The following is a 12,570-nucleotide window of genomic DNA, read 5'->3' on the forward strand; positions in this document are numbered from 1 at the left end:
ACTTGTTGAAAGCTTCTATGCTCTTTTAAAAATAAGTAAATCACCTAAAAACTTAATATAATTCATACCTATTTCACATTTGTTTTTATGTTGCTTTATAAATGTTTTCTGTATAAACAATTTCACTTCCACAAATACACAACAGTTCTTCTTCAAAGGGAAGGAAGCTTGACAATTTTTGCATTTCTACTCTATGAAGTGCCATGAACACTAGAGTATCAAAAAAATGTTTGCTCAATTAAACCTCAACACACAACTGGACTTTTATAAGCTCCAAAGCATATAATTTGAACATATGTAAAGAACCAACACGGCAACAACATTCAGCTCAGCAGAATTTAGCAGATGTACTACCTGCTCATATACCTGAATAAATCAGTACAAGTGAAAATCTGTTCCCAATGTTAAACAAATAATGCACTTCCATATGCAATCAGGTGATTTAAACAGAGGCCCTTTTAGCACTAGCATGCTTGGCATTGGTCTTTACTGCCTCTGAAAGTATTTTTACTGTCTGGCAAATAGACCAAAACTTATGGAATACTAAGATACCGAAATGCAGTATTACACTTTAAAATTATGTAAAATTTAAAGGATGAAAATATGAAGAAAGCTAAAACAAGTGTCTTGGGGTTATAGATAGTTCTGTAGATGATATATATTTTAGACAATGTTATGATTAAGCAATGTTATGGTTATCATGCTAATACTATAGTTAGCAAATAATTAAACAATGCATTGAAACAGTTCAAAGATATTTTATGATATTGATAAAGAAGCATATTTAATCAGAAAAATCAAAACCTGTACCTTAAGCTTTGCACATGGTTGATCTCAAACACTATTTTGTTTTACAAACATTCAGTACACAGTGATTAAATTTCTATATAGGACTACTCACCTCTTTATCAAAATTGGGAAATTCCTTTTGCAATTTCAATACAATACTTTCCTGCTTTTCCCAATTACTGCTAGATTCTGCAGACTCATTTGATTCCTCTCCCTAATAGAAAGGAAAAGAAAAAAAGAACCAATTTAAGAGATCATCAGTAACAAGTCTTAAGACAATCACATTTTTATTTTAACTTGATTTGGAAGTTATATTTGATCAAGAAGAATCCTAAAGTGTTTCTTTTTGCTCACATAAAAATTGACAGATTTGTATCTGAAGGATGAAAAACGTACTGGTTTAAGATCATTCAAAGACCTTGACTGCATATCCAGTAACTCACACATCACTCATGCAATGCTTAACATGCGATAAATTTGCTAAAACTAGAATGATCCTCAAATGAACTTGAAATAAATCAGGTATACTGAAGTATAATGGCAAAAAAAAAAACCTCAAAACACCTCATCTATGCTCACAGTTTCATACCCTTCCTTTCAAATTTCAAATACTGAGAAAAGTTTGCTTGTACTTCAGTCTGGAATGGCTTAAATATTAATTGTTCAGTCACAACATAAAAGTGACACGATGATAAAGTTATAGGGAGCTAAATAATATATAAATTAAATATTAATTTGGGAATACTGTGGTTACTCATAAACACTCTTTCCTCTCATCACTTAACTTCATGTGAAGAAACTTATTAAAATTCCATATTTAAGCAAAAAAAGATTCCTTGGGTTCTTATATAAGAGAAGTCTTACATTTTAGTCAGTCTAAAAGCATTTATCTGCTTTGCTTAGAACTGTACCATGTGCTATACAAACAAGAGAAAAGTACAGTTTCATACGTTCTCGTGTACCTCCTTTCTTATCCAACCAACAGTGTTATTTTTTCTTTTACTGCCTAAGATAGAAATGATATAAATTAGATATAAATTATGAGGGATAGCTTAGGAATAAGACAAAGTTCCACAAGAGAGAGACATAAAGTGCTATGAGAGTTAGAAAGAAGAAAACTGGATGTTTTTGAAATAATAAGTGGCTCGTTTGGGTTGGAGCACAGCGACCATATACAGGCCATAAAGGTGAAAAGTTAAACTACAGCTAATATTGCTTAGAGTGCCAAAATGATATCAATCTATTCAGAAAGCAACAGGATTTTGAGCAAGGGAATAATGAAACACTAATATTTGGAGAAGACATTTTAAAGCCGTCAAAAATTCATACAGCCACCCCCACTTTAGAGTTGAAGATACTGAAACTCTAAGAACAATCCCTTCAAAGGTCATAGATGGACAATAACCAGCAGAGGTATGAACAGAAACCTAGGTGTCTAACTCAGATCAGTGTTTTTCCATTACCTAAGTGTTTCCTAAACTTGAGTCATTCACAGAGCACATTCATGGTTTTAAGTAAGTCAAATGTACATCAAAGGATGAATGGATAAACAAACTGTAGTATGCACATAAAATGAAGTATTATTCAGGCCTAAAAAAGGAATGAGGTTCAACATAGATGAACCTCAAAAATATTAAGTTAAATGAAAAAAGCTAGACACCACAGGTCATGTATTGTATGATTACATTTGTATGAAATATTCAGAATAGGTAAATCCAGAGACAGAAAGCCAATCAGCAGTTGCCAGGGGCTATGGGAAGAATAGAACGCAGAGAAACTGATTAAAACATACAGCATGCTATTACTGGGTGATAAAAATGATTTAGAACTAGATAGAAGTGGTATTGCACAACACTATGAATGTACTAAATGCCACTGAATTTTCTTTGCCTGTGCCCACAGTATGCAAAAGTTCCCAGGCCAGAGATCAAACCCATGCCACAGCTACATCCAGTCACGGCAATGACAATGCCAGATCCTTAACCCGCTGAGCACAAGGGAACTCCTGCCACCAAATTTTTAATGGTTAATTTTATGCTATGTGAATGTCGCTTAAAATTTTTTAAATATTTGGAAAACAGCAAATATATTTAAGGAACTAAAAATATGATAGCACAAATTAAACATTCAGTAGGTGGTGTGCCTATCATTTGCTCTTCACTCTTGGATCCCCGTACTTCTGCCTGCTCTGCTTATCCCTGACAACTGAAAATACCTATGCAGCTCAGTGGTTATACTCAAGCTTTACAGAAGCCAAGCAATACATGGAATTCAAATTCCTCAAATTTTCTTGGGCTCAAATTTCCCTCAGTGGGCACAGGGGTTAGGAATCAATCCTGTGGTTATTATTCTGGCTCCAGAATGCAGAGCTGAAACTGACATACTTGGCACTGGCAGAAATCCCACATTAGCTTCTTGATCCATGGAAGAATGATCATAATTACAGAAAATACCAAATCTAAGGCCCTAGAATTAACTATCCCTCTGAAGAAGCACTAGCAGCCCCACCGTACTTCTGAAGGAATTGCAGAGACTGACACCCCCATCCTAGATCCCAGTGTAATGTGCCTCTTTGGCTTGTACAAAAGCTGCCTGGGTCCTGGAGAATTACTTCAGATTTTCATAAGCAAACAGGTGATGACCCCCAAGTGCAGCTCCCATACCAGATGTACTATTTTTACCAGAGAAAATCTACCACACAACCGTTATTCTAGCAGTGCTCTTTCTTACACTATCCCACTTAGAAAAGGCAAGCAGGGTCAGGGATGGACACACCTGCATTGTTTTCAGGGTTAAACCAACTTTCCTGCTCTTTTTCGTAAAACAGTACCTCAAGGACTCTGACAGTTTTGCACAGTCCACAGTATATTACTTTGATCCTCTACACAGAAGACATCACACAGATTGGACCTGATAAGCAGGAAGCAGTGATTATTTTAGATGGCCTAAGATACATGCATGCCAGAATGGAAAATAATTACCCCCAGGAGATCCCTTCATGGCTCAGCAGAAACGAATCCGACTAGTATCCATGAGAATGAGGGTTCAATCCCTGGCCCTGTGCAGTGGGTCAGCAATCTGGCACTGCCCTGAGCTATGGTGTAGGTCGCAGCCAAGGCTTGGATCCCCAATTGCTGTGGCTGTGGCATAGGCCAGTAGCTGTAACTCCTATTCGACTCTTAGGCTGGGAACTTCCAGAAGCCCTGGGTGCAGCCCTAAAAAGCGAAAAGAAGGAAGAAAGGAAGAAAGGAAGGAAGGAATAAAGGAAGAAAAAAAGAAAGAAACCTTAAAAAAGGGGCAGTGTAATTTTACATTTTAAATGGTTAAGTAATACATAAATACTACAATAAATACTGCACAGTAAGTATGAAATGAACTTTGCTTGGGGACGTCAGCACTGGAAGGGTTGTAGCTTAGAAGTTACTATGAAATGGTAGAAGGGTATTTGAAAATGAACAGCTATGGCAAGGCATGGCTCACTGTCTCTGTGTTATCTCTGCTGTACTGGCTGAAAATATAAACTTAAGAGAAACACATAAAATCAATACATTTCAGCTGCTTTCCTAGCCCCCTCCTTTCATATTAAAGCTGCCTGGGAGGTTCAAGATTCAACTGGATGCCATGCACAACTCTCCCCCTGGGGTCAGCATCAAAGCCATTATCTTCAAATCAGTACAACTGTTTTCAGTAACACTTAAAACACCCAAGAACTTCACTGTTAATTTGTCACGGTGTATGTAGCCTTTTGATTTTCATCGTCACTGTCATCATCATCTCCATCCACAGGGCTGTCAGCAGCAAATTGTTCCAAGTCTTCTGTGGTTGAATCATCATGTGTTTAGCGAGGTGGGACCCTAGCTCCTTAATAGCATTTTCTATCTCCTCACATCCAACCTGTTCTCCTAGACCAACAGCTTATTGTGAATTTAAAACACTTCTGTGAGAGTTCCCGTTGTGGCTCAGTGGTTAACGAATCCGACCAAGAACCATGATGTTGCGGGTTCGATCCCTGGCCTCGCTCAGTGGGTTAAGGATCCGGTGTTGCCGTGAGCTGTGGTGTAGGTCACAGACGTGGCTTGGATCTGGCATTGCTATGGCTGTGGTGTCGGCTGGCGGCTACAGCTCTGACTAGACCCCTAGCCTGGGAACCTCCATATGCCTCGGAAGGAGCCCTAGAAAAGACAAAAAGACAAAAGGACAAAAAAAAAAAAAAAATTCTGTGAAGGATCAAATTCTTCAAAATCACAAACTAAATCAAGGAAAACTTTCCCTGATACCTAATGCTAATACTTTTTTACCACTCCAGACTTCTACAATGGTGGCAACAGCCATCCTAATGTTAAATCTCTTCTAAAACTCTACAACCATACCTGCATTCTAACTTTCAATTACAGTAACTATCATCTTAAATGTTCACTTTAATGTTCAGTAAGCCAAAAATACTGCTAACACATTTTATCTAGAGGCTGCATCAGGGAAATGGTTTTGGGGAGCAAAAGGGAAAAAAAAAAAATGGGTTGAGTTCAGCTTTTGTAGAATGGGCTTGATGAATTACAAGCATTTTAAAAGTTAAGTGTTTTCACCTGGGTTTTTTTTGCAATCATTCTCTATAATAGAGAAGAATTAAGCAAATACATCAATGTAGAAATGGAGAGTCTATCTATTTTTGCTATACCTATGCTGAACCTCTAGGCTGACTTGAACAATTTCTTTTAAAAAGTTCTTTTGTTAAGTTCTAAACTGCCATTGGCTTCAGTTCCAAGTCTTCATATGGAGTTGGTGCTAAACATCACAATTCTGCCACCTTTGAAACCTTGAAATCCTAGATTATGTTTTCTTTCAGATTTGGGTCCTTTGATGCATGCATTCATAACATACCTATTTAATCAAAATTGAGAATTTAATTCAATATATGCTGCCTTATCAGTTTACTTCTGCACCACATTTGGAAAATTCTTTTGCAACTAACTTTCCCATTTGCAGTCATGACTTGGTGTGACAGTTGATGGCTTAGGAATTTGTAGCATCAATTGAAACTGCTAAAGCAACTACTACTGTCACTAAGAGAAGGCAGTTCTGCAGGATACAGTGATTTCCATATAAGGTCTTTGTGTACCGATATAAAGCCCATGTGAAAATGGTTGTTCCTGTTTCTTTTCACTTTGGTCTTTAATCCAAATGCTCAATAATCTTTCCTTTTCTTCTACTTCTGTTATTTAAGCTACTCAGGTTGTGGTCCTCTGTTACAGTAATACAGAAATATATAGGAAACTACATCATACAGAAAAATATAGAAAGCTTAATACAGTCACAGTACACTGTGACACAATAATCAATGTTTCTGATAAGGGGAGCCAATTTCACTAGAGGAAAATTACAGCAATGGATCCATATCTGTGGAATTCACTCATCTCACCATGAACACCCAGAAGCAGCTGGCTGACAGAACAACGGTATCACTTAGAGAAAATTCAGAATGTAAACTTGTTGATACATCCTACAAGGCTGATACGCTTTTCAACAGATGTATAAGCAAAATAAATGACTTGAATTAGCAATTAATATGATGCTATTTCTCCTACAGCCATTATACACAGGTCTATAAACTAAAACTTACACTTGTGATCAATCGTTCCTCAAACCTAAAACCTGCTCACAGAATTTTTCTTCCTATCATTACTAGTTCTCATGGGAATAACACTTCCATGGAGGGACACACAACTGTCCCATTAAATCAGGGTGGAGACTGCCATCTACTATGTAGGACTTCATAAACCACTAACTCACAGGCAAAGAAAGAGGTTACTGTGCTAGTTGGGGTAACCGATCTTGATTACCAAGAAGAAACTGTGTCGTCATGACTGCACACAGGGAGAACTATGTATGTCTAGATTCACTGCGAGGCCTCTTTGTAGATCTAGCACATAAAGTAAAAGTTAACGGAAAACTGGAGTAACCTAGTAAAAGCATTACCATTATTATTTTTTGAGAGGCAGTTAAATATCAAAGGAGACATCTATAAGAATTGTCACTGGTGGAGTTTCCATCATGGCTCAGGGGTAAACGAATCTGACTAGCATCCATGAGGACGCAGGTTCCATCCCTGGCCTTGCTCAGTGGGTTAAGGATCTGGCACTGCTGTGAGCTGTGGTGTAGCTTGCAGACATGGCTTGGATCTGGCATTGCTGTTGCTGTGGTGTAGCTCTGCTTAGACCCCTCTGAGTATCTCCATATGCTGCGGTTACGGCCCTAAAAGGAAAAAAAAAAGAAAAAAAAAAAAAAAAGAAGAAAAAAAAAAGAATTGTCAGTGGGAAGGATGAAATGGTGCTGGTGATGGTAACCACTATTTTGCATGTTGTACAACCATGTGTTTGTAAAAATTTTATGAAATAAAACTGAATTTAAAAGTGTATTTTTGGAAGTTTCCCATGTTGCTGCAGCTGTGGTACAGGTTGCAGCTGTGGTGCGGGTTCAGTTCCTTCTACATGCTGCAGGTGCAGCCAAAAAAAAGTGTATTTCCCCAAAAAGTTACTTTACCACACCACTAGAATATTCTTAAAAATTAATTTTATAACTCAGAGATAAGCAATTATTACTGCACAGATGAAAAGAAAGCAAAACAAGTCAGAAATGCAAGGCAAACATAAATTCTTAGTTGTGAGAGAGAAGACCGATGCATTGAGGCATATTTTTAGGTCTGATATTCAGACTCAACACATTCTATGCTTAAGCAGCTAATTTTGACGCTACAATTCATATTTAACTCACATGATCCAGTCTCTTCTTTTTTATAGATTGATCATCATTAAATTCATCTTCCTCATATGGCTCTGAAGAAGAAGATAATTTTCTTTTTCTAGGCCCACCACCTTCTAAAACAGAGAAAGACACCCAAAGTTAGCATAGATATTTTAATAATCATTAAGGCAAAACAAAGGCACAAATGTTATTATAATGAATACCCTTGTAGACAGTTCTCTTGATATCAGGCCCAACATTATTTCTGCTACATGTAACACACACTCAATGTCAACCCAACTATAGGACAGGTGATCAGACTCTTTCCAGTCCTTAAAAAGTAGAAATCACTGTAAACATCTACATTATCTGTAAACCATCACATTCCTTAATGCTAAAAATGTACATCTTTAAGTTGACAAGTGATTCTCTAGTGTGAAGGGGTTCTCCCCCATGACTGAGCATTTAGTAAAAAAAAAAAGTTGAGCCCATCAGTGTAGCTTATCTGAATAGCATCAGGTAACTGTCAATAATTAAGTATCCGCTATATACCAGGCACGGCAGAAGGCTTTTACAAACTATTGTTCATATCCTTTCACAACAAACCTATGAAATAAGTATATACTCATTTTACAAATTATGAGGAACTGAGACTAGAGACCAAACGATTAATGCTCTTAACCTAAAAACAAGAGAGTATATATAACATGAGAGTGCCAATGACAGTAATAGAAAATCTACATATTCTGTCATGACTGAGAGAAAAGCTCAATCTATATGATCTGGAGTAGCTATGTTATATATTTATACTCTGTAAACATTCATTTATTTACTCAGTACCTTCACTTTCAGAGAGCACATCCCAGAAACATATTGCAGTGTGGGTATGAAAGCATTCGCTAAAAGCTTACATAGCTAAGACTTCAGTATTATATCAGTACACCAACTACAGTTAAAAATAAAACTTGTAAAAATATAATATGCAAAACAAATACAAACATGACAGCTTTTAAGGTGTAAGCCTGAAAATTTCATAATATGGCTATAACAAAATTGAATGCCATTAGTACCTTAATGTACAATAATTTCATGTTAGTATGAATGCTTAAAATTTTTTTCTTCCACTATTTCATAAAGTAAATGTGCATTCTGCATTCACCAACTAATTTCCAGCATCCACTTTAAAAAGGGTAAAATATAACCACCACTCCATCATTACTGATGTATTTGCTGGGGTTAAGTCAATACCATTAGTGATATGTAATACTCAAAGTCTGATAAAAGCTTCAAACTAGATGACTTATGCCATGTCACTTAGACATATTTAATCCTTTCCTAAAAATAACAAAAACTTTTTTTTAAATCAATAAAGAATTCTTCAGTCTTAGCTATCTGTTTACATATACATTTTTGGTTAATACTATGGCATCACAGCCTTATGTTCATAGCAGCATGAATCATAATAGCCAAGAGATGGGAAGAACCTAAATGTCCATCAACAGATGAATGGACTAAGAAGATGTGGTACATATATAAAATGGAATACTACTCAGCCATAAAAAAGAATGAAACAGTGCCATTTGCAACAACATGGGTGGACCTAAAGGTTAGCATACTAAGTGAAGTAAGAGAAAGACAAATACCACATAATATTCCTTATATGTCGAATATAAAATATGATAAAAATGCACTTGTTCATCAAACAGAAACATGCTCATAAACATAGAGAAGAGACTTGTGGCTATTAAGGGGAAGGTGGGATGAGGGAGGTATGGATTGGGAGTTTGATATTAACAGATACAAACTATTATATACAGAATGAACAAGATCCTACTGTTTAGCACAGGGAAGTATATTCAATATGCTATGATGATTGAAAGGAATATGAAAAAAAATATATGTATAACTGGATCACTTTGCTGTACAGCAGAAATCAACACATTGTAAATCAGCTATATTCCAATAAAACTATTTTTTAAAATTACAGCATCAACTCTTTACATGTATATAAAGTGGCCACAAGGCTTAAACCTGCAAATAAATGTCAGTGAAATGCATAACTAAAAATTAAGTACCAAAGGTTAAATAAGAGCACAAATACCTATATCTAAATCTATTCTATTTACAATAACTAATTTAAAACATATATTTATCTAAAGAAAACAAGTTAATATTCTACACTACCACTTCCCAATTATGTGTTTCATAAATTCCCATCTTTTGGGGGGAGCACCCATCATCAATTTCAGGAAGAAAAAAAAGCAGGTTAGAGATGTTTCTCACACTCGAAATAAAAATTAATTTTATTTAAAATTGGTATTTAAAAATAAGTAAAACATAAAGCTACAAAAAATTATGAACAAAGAACATGAATAGGTAGTTCAACAAGAAAAAAAAAGAGAGATATTCAATTTCATTAATAAAGATGGATAAAATAAAGAAAGCACCCTTTTTTATCCTAAGATTAAAAAGAGTAGCAAATGGACAGTCTTGGCAGACTGTGGGCAAAGAGCCACTTTTAAATGTTATGAATTATTACAGTCTTTCTGGAAGGCAACCTAGAGTACACCTCAGAAAATTTCAGATGTGTATCTTTCAGTCCAATGATTCCCTTTCTAGGTATTTATTTACAAAACTGATGGAAAATGTTTGCTTAGGCATACATAAGGAAATGTGACCAAAGTATCTAAGTGCCTATCAATAAGCTATTAGACAGGGAGTTCCCACTGTGGCTCAGTGGTAACAAACCCGACTAGAATCCATGAGAACACGGGTTCAATCCCTAGCCCTGGTCAGTGGACTAGGATCCGGTGTTGCTGTTGCAGTGAGCTGCAGTGTGGGTTAGCAGCTGTGGCTCAGATTGGACCCCTAGCCTGGGAACTCCCATATGCTGCAGGTGGGGCCCTTAAAAAAAAAAAAAGCCCATTAGACAACTCAAGATACATTGTTACAAAGAACTTACAAAAGACTTACAGAAATAAAAAAGGGTACACAATAGCAAATACACTAGGATCACAGTCACATAAAAATGTTTTGCATACTCTTATACATACATAAAGAAGAAATAGCTAGATTCCTAACATCAATATTCATATTTTTACCTTTTAAAGTAGGGTAAAAACTTTGGATACCTATTTTTTTGTTTGTTTTGATAACTTGGTATTCACATATGAAAACTTTCAGAAGGGTAACGCAAAGATATTCTTCTTGTTTAATATTCAGGATACTGTCTATAAAAAGACTGTAGTTTGGTAAAATCAGTGTCCAACATCAGATTTGTGTAACTGTCCGAAATGTCTTACACGCATTTAAAAAGGTCTCTTGTTGAAAACTGTTCTAAAACACCAAAAATAGTTTCCTGTCTTAATGACATAGTATCTTGAAGGTTATCTATCTTGGTGAGACAAAGCTGTCATTCTATACATTACCTCGAAAGTGTACTCTACCAATGATGAAGATGACTGACACGCGACTATCCTGTCCATTCTAAGAGGAAACATGGAAGTTTACTTAAAAAAACAAGAAAACTCTGATTTCTTCTTCCTTGTAATTTGCCACTTGACACTTTCTTTTTTTTTTTTAGCTGCGCCACAGCAGTGAAAACACCAGATCCTTAACCTGCTGAGCCATGAGGGAACTCCAACATTTTTTAGAAGAAAAAATAATATCAAAGTCTACCACAAGAATGACAGAAAAAAAGTCAGCCAAGTTCAAATTTAAGGAGGATTTTAACTTCATTTGGGCAGAGGTTTTGTCCATTTTGTTTCTACATGTATTTTCAGTGCCTAAAACAGCATCTGACATCCAACAGTAGGTACGCAATGAACATCTTAAATTAATGAATAAAGCTGAATGATACAAACTGCTCAAGAGAAAAAAGATTAGACACTACTGTGCAATGAAGTTATTTTACAAATTTTTCTTTTGAAAGATTTTGGAATAGTGAAATATTATGAGCACAAGATAGAATATGTAAAATTTCTCAAACCATTTAGCAATTCGACAACGTTAACTGAGCCTACCATTTTTTAGGAACTTTTACAGGAGGGACACAGTAATGAGGAAGACACACTAAAGCATCTCCTGCACCAATTTCTGTCATTAGATGGCCATTAGGACCAAATAAACGCTAACATGCGCTATGGACTTACTATATGCCACTCACTATAATGAGACACTTAGAATAACCTTATCACCTCCTCATAACAACATATAAGTTTGGTACTGTTATCATTATATTATTTTACTGCTAAGGAAGCAGAGACAGGAAAGTTAGGCAACACTGACCAAGGTCACAAGGCTAGTAAGTAAAAGAAAAGGAAGAATCTTAACACTTGGTGTGGGTAGCAACTATATACCAGACAATACTGTTCCTTTGCTCAAATTGCTGAAAATGAGAGATTTAAAATATTTCATGTGGATAAAATAATACCATTTGGAATCCACGCCAAAACAAGGCCCATGGGGGGGTAAATATAAGGTAGGTAACTGTTGAAGACATTAGGCCCATGAGAATACATTATATTATTTTATATTTTTTAAGTTTTAAAAAAATTAAATACTAAAAAAAGAAAAATCCACTTAAAAATGGGCACTTATTCACACTATTGATGAAAGCATAAGCTTTAAAATTAATAACGAAGTACATATTAAAATTTAAAATGTGCATACCCTTTGATTCAGCATCCTAGTTTGAAGTTTAGCCTACAGAAATAATAACATAAAGATTTACTTATAAGGCCATTTACTTTAGTGCTATAATAATGAAATAATGTAACATAAAAGCTAATTAGTAAATAGTTAATAAACCAATCCTATAGGTAGTCAGAGAGGAGTATTACGGAGGCTTTTTTTTTTTTTTTTTTAAACAGGACTTGTGTGGCATATGGAAGTTCCTGGGCTAGGAACTGAATCAGAACTGCAGCTGCTGGCCTATGCCACAGCCACAGCAATGCTGGATCTGAACAGCATCTGCGGCCTACACTGCAGCTTGTGGCAATGCTGGATCCTTAACCCACTGAGGTCAGGGTCAAACCCACATCC

The 12,570-nt window shown here is 35.8% G+C and overlaps 1 protein-coding gene across 4 annotated transcripts in view; it reads right to left on the reverse strand.

The window, feature by feature from the left end:
- The window catches only part of SMARCAD1 (SWI/SNF-related, matrix-associated actin-dependent regulator of chromatin, subfamily a, containing DEAD/H box 1), a 78,830-nt gene that overhangs the window by 35,970 nt on the left and 30,290 nt on the right, over positions 1-12,570 (reverse strand). For all 4 annotated transcript variants that reach the window (XM_005666984.4, XM_005666985.4, XM_084973390.1 and 1 more), the window contains exons 6-7: positions 7,558-7,661; positions 902-1,003 (exon numbers count right to left, since the gene is read on the reverse strand). In XM_005666984.4, coding sequence (XP_005667041.1) covers positions 902-1,003; positions 7,558-7,661 — 206 coding nt within the window. The remainder of the gene's footprint in view (positions 1-901; positions 1,004-7,557; positions 7,662-12,570) is intronic.

Source organism: Sus scrofa, chromosome 8 (assembly GCF_054392235.1).
Source record: "Sus scrofa isolate SSC_HxYL_T2T_F1_AM1 chromosome 8, Sscrofa_HxYL_maternal_Yorkshire_Landrace_v2.0, whole genome shotgun sequence".
NCBI lineage: Eukaryota > Metazoa > Chordata > Mammalia > Artiodactyla > Suidae > Sus > Sus scrofa.